The 19,391-nt window shown below is 43.3% G+C and overlaps 1 protein-coding gene across 8 annotated transcripts in view; it reads right to left on the reverse strand.

Annotated features, from left to right (window-relative positions):
• Positions 1–19,391, reverse strand: part of PCSK5 (proprotein convertase subtilisin/kexin type 5) — a 465,096-nt gene that overhangs the window by 409,501 nt on the left and 36,204 nt on the right. For all 8 annotated transcript variants that reach the window (XR_012374027.1, XR_012374026.1, XM_073878061.1 and 5 more), the window contains exon 2: positions 14,619–14,723. Coding sequence is in view for 6 of the 8 variants with exons in the window: in XM_073878061.1 (XP_073734162.1) it covers positions 14,619–14,723 (105 nt within the window). In the remaining 2 variants the exon portion in view is untranslated. The remainder of the gene's footprint in view (positions 1–14,618; positions 14,724–19,391) is intronic.

The following is a 19,391-nucleotide window of genomic DNA, read 5'->3' on the forward strand; positions in this document are numbered from 1 at the left end:
TGTACACACTGGTCACACCTCAAAGGCTCTATGTTTAACACCCGTGAGTTTCACTGTACGCAAATTTTATATCAAAAGAGAAAAACCTGAAAATAATGACATTCCACCTGAAGTATTTAGGAGGAAGAGGTGGATGTCTGCAATGTACTTTTAAATGCCTCGAAAAATTAGATGGATTAACAGATGAATAAAGACGGGCAGGTGCAGAGACATGTGATGAAGGAAGTATGTAAATGGTAATGGTGGAATCTAGATGCTAAGTATAGTGGTGTTCACTGTGAATTCTCTAATCTTGCTGTGCGCTTGAAAATTGTGGTTACGAAATAGGAAAAAATCCATTCTGAAGAACTAAAATATACGTACAACCTAATGAGGATTTTAAAGGACTTAATAACAATGTATGCCATTAACTCTTGAAAAGATGTGAGCTATCATTTTTCTTATGACTATCCATTCCCGTCCTATAACATATTGTTCAGATTCAAAGCTTGTAAATGATGCCACAAATGCACAGCTGTGCCTGTCACTTCACAGGGTTTGTTCAACTACAAACTTGAATTAAACACACAAGGCTGAGCATGGGCTCTACTTATCCACTGATGATAGGAGAAAAGCGACCCTTACAGAATCCTAATTCCCTGCCACTGAATTCACTCACAGTGCAGGACTGGTGCAGAGGGAAGAATGGTCTATAATTTTATTCCCAATGATGTAAACCCTAACTTCTGAGCTATGGAGTCATGAAACAGAAAAAGGCCAACTTACTGACTGGTGATTCACCTTGCTATCTTCATTCATCTTGCTATCAAGTCTACACGGGGCGCCTTTGCCCTCTCGGGGTAATTCAGCATTCTCAGATTCATGCCAGGCTGGACTTCTGACCTGTTCCTATCAGTTAATTCCATACACTGATTAGAGCTTATTCCTATGAAGCTGGAACTCTTCCCGTGCAGGGGCATTGCCACAACTACACTGCTTTGAAATTTCCAAAATCTAGAAATCTACAAATTGTGTTGCTTTGCTTACAATCACACAATTCAAAAGCTGAGAGCTGATCAGAAGGCTGATGCTCTCATTTAAAATGCCCTGGTAGGGGTAGCTCCCAGGTTAGCCGTAGCAACCCTCTACCCAACACACACAAACACACACACTCTCTCTCTCTCTCCATTGTTGAGGTTTACGGGTCAGTTACACAAAGCTCAGGCTCTGAAAAAATTGGCTTTGTCTCTTGGAATCAAGAAAAGTTTGTGAAATGTTTCATAAGGGGCTGAAAGAGTTCGCCTTTCTACTAAAAAACAAAGAAGCGATCATCATTGGGCCGGGGCAGCAGGGAGAATTTGAGGGCTACATGATAGATACTATTATAAGCTGGGAAACTAATCGAAATGCCCCAACATACTATTGTCATGGGATACAGGTATCCCCGGCTTTTCAAAAGTTTGCACTAGGGGTGCCCGGGTGGCTCAGTCAGTTAGGCATCTGCCTTTGGCTCGGGTCATGATCCCAGGGTCCTGGGATCTAGTCCCACATCGGGCTCCCTGCTTAGCTTCTCCCTCTGCCTGCCGCTCCCCCCTGCTTGCGCTCTCTCTGGCTCGCTCTCTCTCTCTCTCAAAAAAATAAAAAAATCTAAAAACAAAAATAAAATAAATAAAATTTAAAAAAATGTTTGCCCTACACTCCTCTGCTTTTGCAAAAGACCTACATTCGAACCTATTTTTGCCAATTGGAAGAAGTCCAAAGAGTATTTTAAAAGCAAAAATAGAGCTCCGCGGTGATTTTGCGGTGAGCCATTATAAAGGCAGAGCACCCCCCAAGCCACAAGCCTGGCACCGCCGAGCTCCTTCTCGGGGAACCACACTCAGCTCCTCCGCATCAAGCCGGCCACCATAGCTTTGAACTGTGTCTGGGAGCACCTGTGCTTTATCTCCATTTATTCTGTGCATCCAGTAGCAAGACATTTCCTAAGATATCAGAAAAGCCTATGAAAGGTTGCTTTTGGGGTCTGGAAATGCTCAAATACTTTTTTTTTTTCCATGTAAATGAATGGTCACCGGTTCTTTGCTTTATGCCATTTTGTTCCTAGGAACGCCCCACTCAGACACAGGAGGAACTTGTCCTCGGATTTCGGTCGGTCTCCACTGACCTAAGCTGTGTCTCACTACGTCTCAGTATCACTAGGTTTTTTTTTTTTTCCTAATTGTGATCTCAAGATGATTTAGATATAAATTAGGGTTGCCAGACTAAATAATAACACAAGATGTTCAGTTAAATTTGCACTTCAAGGAAACAACAAATCATTTATTTTAGTGTAAATATGGCCCATGCATTATTTGGGTCATGCTCATATTAAAATGTGTTCTTTTAATTCCGGCAGCCCTAGGTGTAAATATAAACTTGACGTGAGTTAGTGAAAAGCTTTTAAAAGGCTTAAATGATGCCTTCAGAAGTCTCAGCATTACACTGTTGCCAGCTTATGGGATAGAAACTGAGGCTGAAAACAAGGTTTTTGGCTTCAGGCCTGGACTCCAGGTTTACTAGATGGTAAGCTCCCCGAGGGCAAGGGCTACATCTGCTTTTTTAGTTTTATCTCTGATGTCTGGCCCAGCACCTTGTACCCAATAAGCTCTCAAAATTATCCATGGGGAAAGGGAATGAATGTGTGACGTCTGATCTCTCTCTCGTGCTACCTCATTCCTAGAGGGCTTGTTTTCAGCTTTGTGTTAAAGAATGACCACAGTTTTTCCCCAATCTTTCAAGAAATCTCCAACTTTGTCATTTTCTCTCTGTGCATAGATGGGTTGAAAAGGGGTTTCCCCTGGTTCAAAGGGTAAATCTGAAAAGCATGTCTACATCTTAAGACACGTTACTAAGCTTGAGCTGGGGCTGAGCAAATTTGTTCTAAGGATACAGTCTTGTTACTCATCTGCTCACTCTGCTGGTCTTTCACACTTGGGTTTTTTGTTTTGTTTTGTTTTGTTTTTCTGGAATAGCAGCTTGGGCCTGACAATTCATATATGAAAATGCTTGCTTAGCTTTGCCAATGGATTAAAAAACAATCTACATGTCCACCAACAATTTTCATTAATTGCGTCCCCCCTTGATTCAATCTGATCTTATTTTTGGCCTCTTCAGTTTCCCGCCTCCTACCCACATCCCCACCACCACCCTCCTAAGATATTGCTCATTTCTCATTTGTGCGGCCAGGCTTTTAAAAATTTGTTCTATTGTGTTGTCATTCCAGAAGGTATTTCATTTTCCTTTAGAAGAACTTGTATTAAGCAAGATGCCTTGCTATTTGATACGGCCTTCTTCTGAAATTCATGAACATCAGTAATAATACCTACCGTTCTTATTATCATACTCTTTTATCAGTGACAGATGTGTACGATGACAACAAAGAAGCAAGATTATTTGTTCCTCATTTATCATGTGCATTGCCTCAAAACTAACCTCAAGGTTCATCTCAAGTCTAATTGCACAATCAGCTCTTTCAGGTAAAACAGTGTCTTGGAGGAGAGCTCAATGTGCTAAGAAATACTCTAAGTACTGGGGAGAAATGGAGAAGGAGAAAGTTTGGAAAGACACTAGAAAGAGGATATGAAAAGGGCACATGGTGGGCACTGTGGACCAGCAGTAACATCACAAGTGACATTGGTTCAAGATGGTAATTAATGGATCAGAATGAACATTAGAAAGTAGCTCATCTGCTCCATGATTTTATAAGTGAAATAAGCTCAATGAGGAGTGACATGCTAATAGCAATTCTGAGCTAGTAGTAAAGCTGAGACCAGAATCCAAATATCGCAAGCCCGGTCAATGGCTCTGATAACACAGAGCCTGTCCAGTTGGTTGCTCCCATGTCTGCAGCAAAATGAGACAGTACCATGCATGCCGCCATAAGAGGACTTAAGTTGTAGCAAAATTAAGAGAAAATCACAGATTATAGCTTTATTACTGTCTCCATCATTGATTTTCCATAAAAATTAACATTCAAATATCATCCGTCCATTCATTCTTCTACTGATGGTCTTCCACATGCCAGATACTATGCTATCAAGAAAATAGCACAATTAACAAGATGTCTGGGGCTCCTGCCTCCAAAGACTTTATATCCTGGAAGGGGAAAACCAACCACAACCAAATAAAGAAACATATGGATTTGGGTTCAGGTAGATAACAAAGAGGAAAGTTACATGTCAAGGCTAGACAGTAGTTGGGCAGATGACATTGAGGGTCTACTTTAGGATGGGGGGCTGGGGAAGGGTCTTCAAAGGAGGTGACCTTTGCTTTGATACGTAAAAGATGAGAGATATCCATCGGAAAAGCCCAAAGGAAATGCATTCCAGGGAAAGGGAAAAAGAGAAAGAGTTTAGTGTTTTGAGAGGTAGAGAGGCCAAGGCGGCTGAGCGTAATAAGCAAAAAGGGGGCATTTCAAAAACTAGCTCGGGGAGGTAGGAAGAGGCCAGATCATGATGGCCTTTGAAGATCATTATGAAAAAAATGGATTTTATTCCCAAATCAATGGAAAGTCATTGAAATATCTGATCTTTGTACATCTTAAGAAGCATACTCTCAGTGGAATATGACCGTGGAGAAGAACAAGAGTGGAAATAGAGGCATTTGATGTGGTTCAGGTCAAAGACAGAGGGATTAACCAGACCCGTGGCGGCGCAGGAGAGGAAAGTCCACAGATTCGCAGACTGCTCTATTTCTGCGTGAGCAACTGGATAAATCACGGCGCCATTTGCTGGGAAGAAAAGGGCCGAGGACAAAGGTGATGTGTAGGAATTAAAAGTATCGTTATGTGTCATACTGTGTTTTATAGATGCTTACTAGACATCTAACTTGAGATGTCAGGTAGATGAGAGAAGGGGATATAAATTTGAAGCAAAGACACCAGCATAAAGGTAAGCCCTGGGCTCTCCAAAATTGATAGGTGAGGTGGACGGGGTGCCATTGACGACAAAGACAGAAGATGCAGGAGAGGCAAGACAAACCTGAAAGAATGTAGTCTCAAGAAATGGAGTCATTTTTCGAGAAGGAACAAATGATTGATCACTGTGTCAAAGGAAAGGTAGAGTCAGATAAGGACAGAGACAGACCCATGGGATTTGAGATCTCAGAGCATTGTCGATGTCAACAAAAGCAGATGCACTATAGTTTTTATAAAAAATCATACGGTGTGGAAGGTAACTATTAAGAGTCATTTTCATGTGTTTGTCTAGCCTTCCAAAACTACCCTGCATGAAACTACACCCACATACACACACAGGTCCTTTTTTTCGTCCTTTGAACCTAAAACATAAATGAGAACACCTCTTATATGTTCTTTTTATATCACTTATTTTGAAGAACTTTCCTTATCAGTCTGTATAGACTTAGAACATCATTTTATTGGCTACTTACTACTTTGTTTCAAGGGTTCAAGCTGCGTTTTTGACCTTTCCTTGCATTGTACAATTCATTATACTGTGTTGGACTCTACAGGTTCTCAAGTGTACTGTTTGTGTGCATTCATGAACAACGATGGATCTTCAAACGTGGGGGAGAATCAGATAGTTAAGTGATGACCCAACAGAGATCAGAGCTGGAACCAAAACTCAAAGATTCTTTCTGTTGCACCATATTGCCTCCTTTGATGTTGCAAGAATTGACTGACAAAGTCGGAGGGGGAGACGAACCATGAGAGACGATGGACTCTGAAAAACAAACTGAGGGTTCTAGAGGGGAGGGGGTGGGGGGATGGGTTAGCCTGGTGATGGGTATTAAAGAGGGCACGTTCTGCGTGGAGCACTGGGTGTTATGCACAAACAATGAATCATGGAACACTACATCAAAAACTAATGATGTAATGTATGGTGATTAACATAACGATAAAAAAAGAATTGACTGACATTTGGTGGGACTGAGCACAAAAACAAAATTTACAAGCACTTATTAACAAATCAGGCCTTTTCAATGGTGATGTTCTAATTAGATTTCTTATTTACTCTTGCATTCATTAAAATAAATACATGGATCAGTATGATTTCTCTTCAAAGCCCGACAATTAAAATGGCCTTTGGGATTTTGTGGTTGTTGCTGGTTTTTGTTTGTTGTTTGCTGTTTTCACTTACTCCTTAGGTTTGCTTACTAATTTCATCCCAACCTGCCCCATGGCTCCAAAATTCCCTTCTTAAGACCCGTTATAGACTACATGTTTGTATCCCTCCCCCCCAAAATTCATATGTTGAAACCTCTAATATCCAATGTGATGGTATTAGGAGGTGGGGCCTTTGGGAGAACAGGTCACAAGGGTGGAGCCCCCATGAGTGGGATGAGTGCCCTTATAAAGGAGACCCCAGAGAGCTCCCCTCCCCCTCCAGGAGACGCACCTCAGGAGAACAGCTGTCTGCGAACTAGGAAGTTAGCTCTCACCAGACACCGAATCCACCAGCACCTCGATCCTGGACTTCCCAGTCTCCAGGAGTATAAGAAATAAATTTCTGCTGACTAAGACAAGACCAATCTAGAAATTTAGAATGGTATCATCACCCTACATTTTCTAGCTCCAGCATCTACTTTTTTAGAACCAGACATCCTAGACATACTATCTAAACTAAGAAAATAATAAAGATTTCACATTTTTACCCTTCCTTCAAGCAGCTGACATGACTTCTGCAAAATCCCTGGCTACCCTACTCTGCCCCATCAAATCTCTCTTCCTATTTTCCACATGGCCATCACTTTATTTGCCAGTTGTTCTTTTCTTTGACTTACCCTGTTTCCTCCAACCTTCATTCCCTGTTAAGACTGTTTCTCCCAGCGCAGTTACAGGTGTCAGCAGAAAAGGGGGCAAAGCTCAAGCGAAGCTAGAACGAGACCTCCACCCTGTTCTCGGCAGTAGGAGCCTTTGCTACAGAACTTAAGTGACCTTAGGCCCAAAGGATCCTCAGATTTCAACTTGAAGACTAAGACACAGAGAAAAGTCACATTTGAGCCACTCAGGGGAGCATGATGCTGGTGTTCAGGTGAGGGTAAGACCCAAGCCAAGTTACGAAAATGCTGTAATCTTCCAAACCTTCCTCCCTTTCTCCCAACACAGCCTACTCAAGGGGTCACAAACAGGGATGTCTCTCGGCCACATTGTCTTTGGCCCACCAAGTATTTTCAAACTTTCCAATTATTTGCCAACATTTAAAATCGGGAAGTGTGATGCAGCCATCCAGGCTTGCCGGTTCTCTGGAAGGGGCAGAACGAGCCAGCCTGCCCACATGACAAGTGGCTACAGCAAAGGGGTGGGGCCCCCTTCCGCACAGCAAGGGTTCTCCATTTTACTGTTTGCCCAATTATTTTCTATCTGGCCCATCTCACTCATTCTTGTTATCTGCACTCCCACTGTAGGCATGTGAGTTTATAACCTTTGAAAACCAAGGCCTGCCAAGTGCTCTCTAATAAAGATTTGGCAACATTTCCCACGTAGCTGAGAATTTTATTTTATTTTTTTAATTCACTCCTGCCTATAAGGGATTTGGGTCAAGACGGAAACCTTCCCGTCAGATAACCCAGCAGCATACAATCTGACTCTCCGATTTCTGACCATCCAGACATCTGGGAGACCTGGAAACAAGACAGGAAAGAAGGGGCGGTAGGGAACACAGTGGACTCTGCACCCACATACCTCCTTCTGTCTTCCTCATACTCCCAGCCACCCTGCCACCATAATTGTACCAAAGGTTGCAAACTTGTGAGTGGAATGCTTCTGCCAAGACTATATATGCATCCTAGTAGGGTTTTCAAAGACAAAGAAGTGCTACCAAAAATCAGACAGGATTTCACTATAATGGTTGCATGTCACGGCTGAAAAGGGGGTGACAAAGGTAGTCTGGAACAAGACAGCCCCCAGTATGCCCCCTTGACCGCCATGTCCATGTCCTCCCTGTGCATTGTCGGGTGCAAGCCCATGCTGCTTCCAGAGGAATTCCTTCTCCGGATACTTAGCAAGTGCCGTTCACCAGTGAGATGCCGAGAGGCTTATGAGCAATGATCACGGTTACGACATATGCTGGGAGCACAAGGAGCTCAGGCCCCTGGCTGAGAGAAGGCCGCTACTGTCATGCCCCCTCACCACGCCCAGGATCATCCCACAAAGCTTGATGAGTACCCCCCGGGGCTGTCAGATTATAAAACTGCACCTCACAGAAGAAAGTCAAACCATTAAGTCATTACCACATTTAAAAGTAAAGAGCAGGAAATTAACCCGCCAAAGAAAACAGTTCGCAGAAGCAGCCTCTGGAATGAGGGCAGGCTGGGCAAGAGGAAACGGAGCATGGCCCGAACAGGAAGCACCCGGACTCCGGTGAAGCCATCCCACAGCTGCGGCAGGCCAGATGGAATCTTCTGGGTGAAAAGGCGTGGCTGCGATTCATGCCTGTGAGCCAGGTAAGATGGAGTCCGGACACTTCTAAGCAATTGTTTCTCACTAAATGAGCTTTCTTTGCTTCCAAGGCTCTGCTAGGAGATCGGGTGCATGTGAACGGCTTCTAACTGGCTTGTCTCAGAGCTAAGAGCAAGAGGGAACGCAGGCGCTGTGGTCTCCATGGATCAATTAAAGATCCATCCCAAAGTGGGCCTAAAATATTCCAAAATTACAAAGTGAATCCATGGGGGAGATGGGGTTCGACTGAGAAGAAGTGGATTTGTACAGCGCCTCAGGAACAGGGCAGCTAGGTAGAGGGAGGGCCCCCCATATACTTCCTCCATCACATGATCGCAGCTAGGTAGAGGGAGGTCCCCCCATATACTTGGGCAACAAGAGAAAAAGGCCAGTCGTCTGAAAACCAAGTCCTGGCCACAAGTGGTTCCAACCTGGGTTAGTAAGGAAACGCAACTGCCCAGTCTTCTTTCCCAGGGCTGATTTCCCTCTAATCTTGCTAACTACCTCCAAGCACTTCCTTTTCTCTCTTCCTTCCTTTCCTCAGATCCCTTTATTTGTCGCTGTACAATACTTGAATGCTCTGCCCGAAAGTTCTCTTCAGATGAAATGCCTTATGGATAAACGTCATGAATGGGCGCTCTCTCTGTGAGCTAAAGCCTTGCACTTAATTCTGGGCTGCATTTACAGAGGGACAATTGCTGCTCCCAGAGAAGAAGCAAGGGGCTCAGATATTTAATGAGCTGTTATGTATACGTCTGGAAGGCAAAAAAGAGATCCAACGGGTAGACGTTACAGGCAAGCCGGTTAGAACTCAACAAGTTAAATCTCTTCAATTACAGCAATGTTTGCTTTGCCCAGTACTGAACTCTTGTCACTGGGCATGCTTAACAGATCTGAAAAAAATCCCTCTTAAGAGCACACTGGAAGGTATGTCAGTCCTGGATAGGAAAGAGATTAAGTCTCAATCTAAGGATCCTACAATTCTGCAGTAAATAATATCATAGGAATAGTTGCTCCATAATGAGATACATAGTCGTACACATCCATGCGATGGGGCAGTTTAACCAACATGAGTTTCAGGAAGAAACCAGACAGGAGAGGTGCCTATCCCTTACTCTGTAACAGAGGGTGATTCTATCCTAGAGTTGGATAAAAACTGACCAGTCAACAGACTTGAACTCAGAAAAAGGGCTGGAAAAAATAAAAAGACTAAAAGGCCAGAACTTTCAAGATCAAATCTCATGGGCAAAAGGAGCTATGTTGTAAATTACACATGGATAAGATATGAGGACCGAACTTAATGGCAAGGGTTTTTGGGGGGTTTTTTTGTTTTTACGTTTTTTAGATTTTTAAATGCCTACTCTGATAGGAAATTTAGGATTCTGGTTTTTCTATTCTGGGTAAGAAGGAGGAGAATGAAAAATCCCACCTCTGCCCCAGCCCGTGTCCACATGGGCAGCACAAAATCTATAGAGAATTTCCATTCTGGGGTGCCTGGGTGGCTCAGTCAGTTAAGTGTCCAAATCTTGATTTCAGCTCAGGTCGTGATCTCAGGGTCATGAGATCAAGCTCCAACATCTGGCTCCACACTCAGTGGGGAGTTGGCCTGAGATTCTGTCCCTCCCCCCTCAGCCTCTCCCCCTGCTCACATGGCAACTCTCTCTCTTGCTCTCTTTCAAATAAATAAATAAATCTTAGAAAAAAAAAAAAAAGAACTTCCATTCCAAAGCTCTCTACAGATGACAGCCTCCTTGACCAAATGCCACAGGGCTGGCAACGATTTCTAAACAGATTAATGAGAGGCTTCTGAGAATGTTAACTCAAAACCATTGTTTCTGAAATTTAGCTTGGGTCTCTTGGAGCAAAAAGCTGGCCCGTCACAAAGAAAGGTATGGATACAAGTATTGCAAGACTCCCTGGTCCAACTGCTGTAATACGGTACCAGTGTTTTCTGCAAAACTGTTATTACTGTACTAATGACACTGTCTTAGAAGTCTGTGCATCTCTGTCATTTAAAAAGCTAATCATAACATAATGTTAACATATGGAAACCAGGCTATTCTTGTTCTCTGGGCTCAATGTGCCCCAACTGACCACAGCATTTTCTTAGCACCAGAAGATTGTTCTTACAACCCTCCTGGCTACTTGAGCACTTTCTTCTTTAGAACCCTCTAAATAAAAACAAAAGCGGGGGGGGAGGGAGGAACGTGCAATTTACTACATCAAGTAAAAGCCAGGATCTGTTTAGTGTACATATTCCCTGCAATTCACTGGTACGCCCTTTCTTAAGAAAATGACAATCAAAAGTAACTTCAATGCACCCCCAATGTTTGCCACCAAGCCAGTCCACATGGTCCCATCACCCCGATCACATATGCATCTCCACTCTGGCACACTAACCATCTACCATACATACACCCAACAGTCAAGAAAAGACCTTCCTAAGAAAGCGAGTCACATGGACGCTAGCTTTATCCCCCCAACACAGGCTGCCGGGAGTGAAACATACAAAGTCAGCCCACACACATTCACGCCATCTCAAGGTATCTCCCCATCAAACACTTATTCATTAGAAAGGGGAAACTAGGGCGCCTGAGTCGCTCAGTTGGTTAAGCATCTGCCTTTGGCTCAGGTCATGATTCCAGGGTCATGGGATGGAACCCTGCATCGGGCTCCCGGCTTGGTGGGAGGCCCACTTCTCCCTCTCCCACTCCCCCTGCTTGTGTTCCCTCTTGCTGTGTCTCTTTCTGTCAAATAAATAAACAAAATCTTTTAAAAAGGGGAGGGGGAACTAGTCATTTTAACATAGAGAAGACTGGCAGACACTACGTGTGTCACCACCAAGGAACCAAAGTTAAAATCACGAGTAACAAACCAAGTCAACATCACGCACTTCCTGATCTGAGGCACTAAGAGCCCAGCACTCCTCTGGTGTTTTTGCTAAACCTGAATTAATCATGATGTTAGATAATCTACAAAATAACAGTAACCTTCAAAAAGACTGTTAGCTATTGGAGTGCCTGGGTAGCTCAGGTGGTTAAGCATCTGACTTTTGATTTTGGCTCAGGTCATGATCTCTGGGTCCTGGGATAGAGCCGTGTGTTGGGCTCCACGCTCAGTGGGGAGTCCGCTTGAGGATGCTCCCCTTCTTTCTCTGGCCCTCCCCCCACTTACGTGTGCGCATGCTCTCTCTAAAATAAATAAATTTTTAAAAAGAAAAAAGTGCTAGTTGTTGAAAGAAAAAAAAGAAAATGGAAAGAAGTATGACACAATCTACAAAGGGGACATGGGACAAATGACAGCTAGATGCGTTCTTGGCCCAGAAAAGAGACAACTGGAAAAACTTGAATGAAATCTGTAGATTGGATAATAATATTAAATCATTGTTAATATCCAGATTTTTACCAGAATGTTAACTGTACTTCCGGTTATAATAACAGAATGTCCTTGGTTTGAGTAAATACACAGTGAAATCCATAAAGTCATAGGGGCGTCATGTGTGTAATTTGCCCCCAAATTTTCAGAAAAAAACTATATATATGGATTTGTACACATACATATATGTGTGTGGGGGGGTGCATTTGTGTATAAAGAGGAGAGAGAGAATATGATCAAGTAGGTATGGTAAAATGTAAAACATAAACATTAACATTTGGGGAAGGTGGGAAGCTTACATAGGGATTCCTCACAACATTTCTGTGACTTCCCCAAGTAAAAAGGTTTTCAAGATTAAAAAATAATAATAATGACCCAAGTGGGCCTGAGCTCTTCGAGGACAGAACTAGAAAAGGAGGGGGAATATAGTGTACGTCCATCCCCTTTGCTCCCCCCATCCCCAACACCTGAGAAGCATTGGATTGTTCTGGGCTTCTCTGACAGCCACTGTGGAAGCCTGCAGTGAGCTCCCCTCTGGCACCACTATGTCTCCAAATCCCCAGAGCCAAACATAGGGCCTACCATATACTACTGGCTCAAGAAATGGCCACTGAATGAATGAATGAGCTGTAAGAAGTATCTGAAAGAAACTGTGGGCAGCCCCCATCATGGTGCTCCAGCTGCAAAGTCGGTAGGATATGGCCCTCTTGTATAAATGGCTGGGTGGGAATGAGGGGCAGGAGGCATCCAAATAAAAAGTAAGGTATGGCTCTCCAAAGGGGTGTTCTTTTTATTGAGGAGGAAGGGTAACTGAGCATGTGCCCTAGAACTGTCCTGAAATGGCCCTACTCTCTGGACTGGGTGAGGAAGGGCATACATTCCAGGTATGATGTGCACCAGCATCCAAGTTCTCTGTGGGATCCTGCATAAGCTATCTGATGCACCAAGATGAAAAGGAATGAAGACCAGGGAGGGGTGCCTGAATGGCTCAGTCAGTTAAACATCAACTCTTGGCTTCAGCTCAGGTCGAGATCTCATGGGTTGTGGGATTGAGCCCCACGTCAAGCTCCGCGTTCAGCGGGGAGGTGGCTTGAAGGGTCTCTGCCTCTGTCCCTCCCCCCACTCTCTCTCTCTCCCTCTCTCTCTCTTTCTCAAATAAAGCTAAAAAAAAAAAAAAAGAAGAAGAAGACAACATGAAGACCAGGATTCCCCAAGATGGCATTAAAGACTGAAGCAACTCCATATACAGTAAATACTTCATTATGAACACAATGCCTCATTACATTCTGTTCTTACCTCCCAAACCAACTAGCACTTGGTTTCTCAAATTCACACTGACTACACACATGAGGTATGAAATTGGAATCATTTTAATTACCAAAGTTCAAGAAAGCTTCAAAAAAAGTTGTTTAGCAGATGAAAAACGTGACTTTGCTTCAAAAATTTAGCTAATTCAAGAACATCCCAACAGATTGCTTTTCCAGAGACATTCAATTCTGAATAGAGATGAAGGGGAAAAAAAAAAATACAATCCTCAGGCCACTGGAGTGTAAGTCTTAGGGGATGCTCCTATAATCCCAAATTGGGTTATAGAAAATTGGGACCTACAAGAAATGTGCTTTCTTGAATGACCAAGATACAATTTCACAATCATGAACAACCATGTGATAATATTCCAGAAACAAATTAAACAAGGCAAACCGTGGCACAAAACAGAGGGCAGGACTCCAAACTGCAAACCTGATTTGCATATTAATGCAAATAAGGACTTTTTGCTTTAATGAGGAATACAATTTTCATGGCATCTATAGGTGAGATTGCCATGCTCACTTGTACGGACTTGTTCACCAATTTATATGAAAATGAGTTCATGTGGCAATGAACATAATGGGGGTGGAAAAAAAGCCCTCCTAATCAATAAGGAATCAACAGTGAGCCCACAAAGGAACTGGGGCAGGCTGGTACAGCTGCCTTCTCCGTTTTACTTGCCACATATGGGGGGCCAAGGAGGTCCCCCTCAGAGTCCGTGCCTTCCTCTAATTTAATAAGGATATGTGTGTGTGTGTAACCCACCCCCTGACTGTTAGTTGCCAGTTTCTGGTTGGTTTGTCCCTAACACCCTTCACCTTCCTATCTCCCAGTCCAAAGCTGTGCCACCTCTCCAGAAAGGAGTGGGAGAATGTGGATGTATCATATCTCCTTCTAGGTACTCCCAAGGGGGTGTTGTCTATATAACCCCAAAGGACATGGAGTAAAGACAACGTGCAAGAAAACTACTTGATGAGCCCTACCTCAAAACCAGAAGCCAGCTTCTATCCCTTCTGTATTCAGTATCCCTCCCGTCCCAGACATGATCTAGTCTTCAGGCGGCCAAAGGCATGGCTCTATCAACGTCAGACGAAATTGCGAGGATCCATGGTGCCCTGATGCCTGACCTAAGGATTTGGTTAGGGACCCCTCTATGGAGTTTGGCTAGAACCTCAGATCTACATGCAAATCAGTAAGATGGTGTGGTATTCTTACTATTTCAACACTTCTGAATCAATTAGTATCTCCCCTTGCACATACTCCTCCCTTCTCCATGAGAACCCATACTTATGATACCCCTGAACTGTCGTACCAGTGGGATGATAAGGGCAGTTCAGTGAAAATCAAGCGATCGTCTATTTTGGTCCAAAGCAGAAGCCAAGACATTCGACCAAAGGATAATAGGATGGCTTCCCGAAACGTGAGTCTTCACGCTGGTCATCAGTTCCTAGTGTGCTATTACCAATGAAAAATGCAGAAGCTTTCGCCTCTTGGTCCCCACCCAACTGGTTCTTCTTACCTTTGGTTCCATTGAAATGAAACTGTGGGTTCCTCTGCTCGAGAGAACTGACCTTTTAATCGTCCTGCTATGGTAGAAGTGGTAGTAGTCCTTTAGGGCCCCGATCTGCAAAGACAGGAGGGAAGCACAAGGGGAGTTAGTGGGAGTTAAAGGAAGCCTTCTGTTTTCCCGTTTCATTAAAATAAGAACACAAAACAAAACAAAGGTCCATAAATTATGCAGTTGCCTCTATGCTTAAATGTTACTTGAACCTTGGTGATCACTTTTCCAAAGAAGGACAGGTGACATGAAATGGAGTGTCCTTGAGGCAGTGACTGAGCAACTGAAGATTATAATGGGGCAGCTTAGCCTCTCCATATCTCCCTTTTAATGTTTAATTTATATGCAGCATTTTAAGTAATTCTATATCCATTTATATCCAAATGTGGGAAAGAGAAAAAAAAATCAAATAGCTATCTGGTTATAAAAACACACTGCATTCTGTTTGCTCTGAGAAATGTACAATGAAGGACCTTGTTAGATTATTTATATCACCAATTTGAAACAAGTCCTGAGCCGTTGGTCATTCACAAAGAAGACACCTCTTAGTTTCCTGACTTAAGTCGGCAGTATAACTACATGGCAGTTATGCATTTAATCACAAACTAAAAGTGGGATGGCGATGTCTGCAATGAGGCGAAGATCACATATCCTACCTACCAACTAAGCATCCCGTGGAAAAGGAGTTCAATCCACTGTCTTTGCGACCACCTCTTTTAACAGACTCATCTTCTCATCTGTGTACCCCTCTCTTGCATTGAAAGCAGTTAGGTCTGTTTAGGATAGCTTTGAAAATAAGTCACTGCCACTTCCGGAAAACAAACAAAATCCCAGATAATCATATTCTCTCAGCAGATTATCAGATGTGGGTCACATGCATGGAAATTGAACAATATACCAAATGGAGACAGAAGAGCCTGGTTCTCGCTCCAGCTGACACTGCTCAGAAGTGGCTTCTGGGCTAAATCCCACATGTCTCCATTTCCATTCCTATAAAACCAGGCGTCAGGCTAGTTAACTTCTAAGATCACTGCAGCCCTCAAATTCCAACAAAGTCCCTTCTTTGACACGGACACTTTTTTTTTTTTTTTTTTTTTTGCTTTGCACAAGTACATCAAATGGACTATTTCTCCAGAACACCATGGCTCTGCCCTAAAACAATGACCATTAACAGGATGTTTTCCAATTGGGACAATTCAAAAGTTGGCTTTCTTAATTAAAAAAAAAAAAAAAGTCATTGGCCCAGCTTCATTTTCCAGATAAAAGGTTTATTTTTTTAGTTCTCTTCTTTCCATCAATTCTCAATCATCACTCCCCCCAATGATAATGATCGACCCAAATACGGTGCCACTGAAAAGTGCCCCCCGCACTGGGACTTTACACTCTATATGAATGTCTCTAATCATCATTAGATCTGACAATCTGAACTCTCAAGTTTTTAACTCAAGTGGAAACTGCCCAGATGCACACAGAAAAGATTGGGAACTCTGAGACAGCAGCAAACAACGAGAAAGAGGACACAGATGCTAGCCTAAGGGTCCAAAAGGGCTTCAAGGAGGGATTTACAGGACAGTTTTAAGATTCCAGAGGACTAAGGGTAGAACTCACAATGGGCTGCGTAATCCTTTATAAGAAAATCTTAAAATCCCAAGGAGCTTAAAGCTTTCATCTCATGTAGCTTTTGTCAAGAGTGCTCCTTGGGTAAACACAGTAGTTTTTGTGGAAAGGGACATAAAATCTTTGGGGAAGAACTTTATACAGAACCTATCACCAGTGTGAAAAAAGGTCCGTGAGTTTCAGACCATGTCCATGCAACTATAATGGAACCTCTTCGATTATAGGAAATAACTGAATTCAACTGGACCATTAAACTCAAATGTGGATGACATATGCCCTGGAGATATAATTCTGATCCTTTGTGGCTTCTTTGGTAAAGACTCAAATCCTGGACTTATGTAGCATTTACGAAGGTGGAAAACAGAACCCCTGCCCTGACTTAGCATGCTTTGGGATGTTGGATACATCACTTAACTATTTTGGGCCTTGGTTCCTCAACTGTAAAATAAGGACACAGGAGGTAGAGTGGACAGAGACTGGCTGTCAGAGTCAAATGGGGGATAAAAATGTGTATGGGTGAATGTGGTTATAAGGACTGAACATAGTAACAGGTGCATTGCCTGGTCAAGTCACTGCCAGGCACAGAGTGTCAGATTGCTGGTTTCCCTTCTAAATTTAAATTTCAGCCCCACTTTCTCTCACCTCCTATCCTGCAATCCCTTACCTCCATCCTTTGGTCAGAATTTCTCTTGGTGTACCCTAGTATCACCTCTTAACTTCCCTCATCTTCACTGACCAAAGTCAGAAAGTCTGACTCACTGTTGGTGAGGATGGAGGCATGAAAGCAGCATACACAGCATTGGTAAAGAGCATGCCCTGGGACAACTGTTTTGAAAGCCATTTGGTAATATCAATACAATTATAAACTGGACCTAACCTTTGACCCAGCGTTTCCACTTCTAAAAATTTCTTGTACAGATATAGTCACTTCTGTATAAGAACAGGTGTTAGAGCAATTTTGTAAAGCAAAATCATTCAAACAACTAGCTATAATCAGTAGGTGTTTGGTTCTATATGAACTAAAATAAATTATCTCGAGGAGAGGGAGGGAGGCGGGAAGGAAGGAGAGAGAGAGAGAGAGAGAGAAGGAGGAAGGGAGAAAATATGACCCCATTTGTGTAGGTGAACAAAGAAAGAATCTGTATTACATATATGCTTATATGCATAGATATTTCAGGAAATTTGACCTACAAAGAGAGGCTTTCTTTTCATTGTTTATGCGTATGTATTATTTTTAAATTAAAAAAAACTAATTAAAAATGAAAGAAATAACAACTAAATGAACCAGCATGCACACACAAATCCCACATACTCTTCCGGGGGCAAATCTGCTTCCCAAAGTCCGTGCGCCTGGTACAGGGCCACCTGTCTCCAGGCCATGAAATCTCTCTAGTGGGAAGCTGTACTTTATCTCCTCCTTTACAGGGATACTGTTTCTTCTATAGAGTTGGGGAATGGTGTTCTGTGACTGACTGATGTCTCATTGACTAAATGTCTACCATGTGCCAGGAATCTTATGGCTCTTCTGCTTATCATATTTAACTTAATTCCCCCAGGAACCCTGGAAGATAAATATCATTACCTCCACTTTGATAAATGAAGTTACTGAGGCTCAGGGAGTGCCCACACGTACAAAGCTAGTATGGTGAGGTGGGGGGAATGTAAATCCCTGCTGAATGGCTAGCTGGCATCTGAACTTAGGTTGCATGGTGCATCCTACAGGTGGGCTCGTTCCAGCATCCTTCCGGGAGCTTTCCTGCACTGCAGAGCTAAAGAGCTCAACTCTGTGCAGCCAGGGTTCTGATGTGATTAAGGTTCTGCCAAACAAAGGCAGACTACAGCATCCTGGGCCGGGCTCTTGGAAGCCTTTATGTGTTTAGTGGTCGTGGTGGCAGAGGTCTTAATGCTGGCTGCTAGCTTTCTGCGCATTTGTTTGTAGAATGTAGAACTTTGATCATGCTGAAGAGCCGCTTGGGAGCCTGGCAGGAGCCAGCAGCTTGGAGAATGGGCGCAACAACGCCCGTTGTTTTGTCGGTAAATTGGCAAGAGATTATCAAAGAGCTATGGGGGCAACAGAGGGTAGCTTCCTCATTCCTCAGCAAAAAGCTGAGGATGAAGCAGCAACTCTTGGGAAGGCCCATTCTGTGATGTGGCGTTGGGGGACATTTCTGAAAGCTTTGCCTTCTCGAATGATTCTACAAGCCATTTAATAGTCTATACCGAATGCCTTCCAAAGTAGAATGACTAGTGGATTCTGCAGTAGGCTCCCTACAAAATCTAAAATTGGATAGCTCAAAACTTCTGAAAAAGTAGCTACATTTACACAATCTTATACAACTTTGAGACCCTCCAAGTTATGTATCTCCTGAGTCATGAACAGTTATAGGCACCAGTGAGGCCCAGGCCCCGGGTGACTCACTGTATTCTGACCACCTGTTAGATGAACACACTTGCTTCTAGTCTTCTCAGAGCCATACGCACCAACCTCCTCTCTCAAATCTGTTTTCTACACCACAGCCAGGAAAAGGCCACAAAATGCAAATTTGGTCATACTCCTGCCTAAAATTTGTAGGGGCTTCCCTCTGCTCTGAAAAGAAACAGTAATAGTTAACATTGAATATTACTTAACACTATAGTTTGTAACTATAATATAAGATCATATTAACATCAATGCCATGCCAAGAACTCCCCTACGGGCTTTACCTAAGTCACTGAATGAAGACCATTATCCTCCTCTGACCCATGGCACCTGCAGAATCCGGCTCTCTGGCCTTACTTCAAATCACACAGACTCTCCATCCTCTAGACTCTGGCCTCGAAGAGTTCCCTGACTCAGATTTGCTGTTCCCTTTACCTACAGGACAACCTTCTTCCCCGCCTCCACCCTCTCCACCTGGCTTCCCTCTTCCTTGTCCTCTATGTGTCACCTCAAGTAGGAAGTCTTCAAACCCTCCAGGCCAGGTGAGGTTCCACTGCCTCACAGAATCATAAAACATAGGCCTGTGGTTATACTTCGATCAGTACAATGATCTGCTTAATGGCTGCACCCCCACCTGCATGCCTGTATGTTCTGATGAGACAGAGACACATCTGTCGTGCTTACACTTTGTTTCCAGC

This window comes from Callorhinus ursinus, unplaced genomic scaffold (genome assembly GCF_003265705.2).
Source record: "Callorhinus ursinus isolate GAN/ISIS: 27379988/994484 unplaced genomic scaffold, GSC_fseal_2.0 scaffold28, whole genome shotgun sequence".
Lineage (NCBI taxonomy): Eukaryota > Metazoa > Chordata > Mammalia > Carnivora > Otariidae > Callorhinus > Callorhinus ursinus.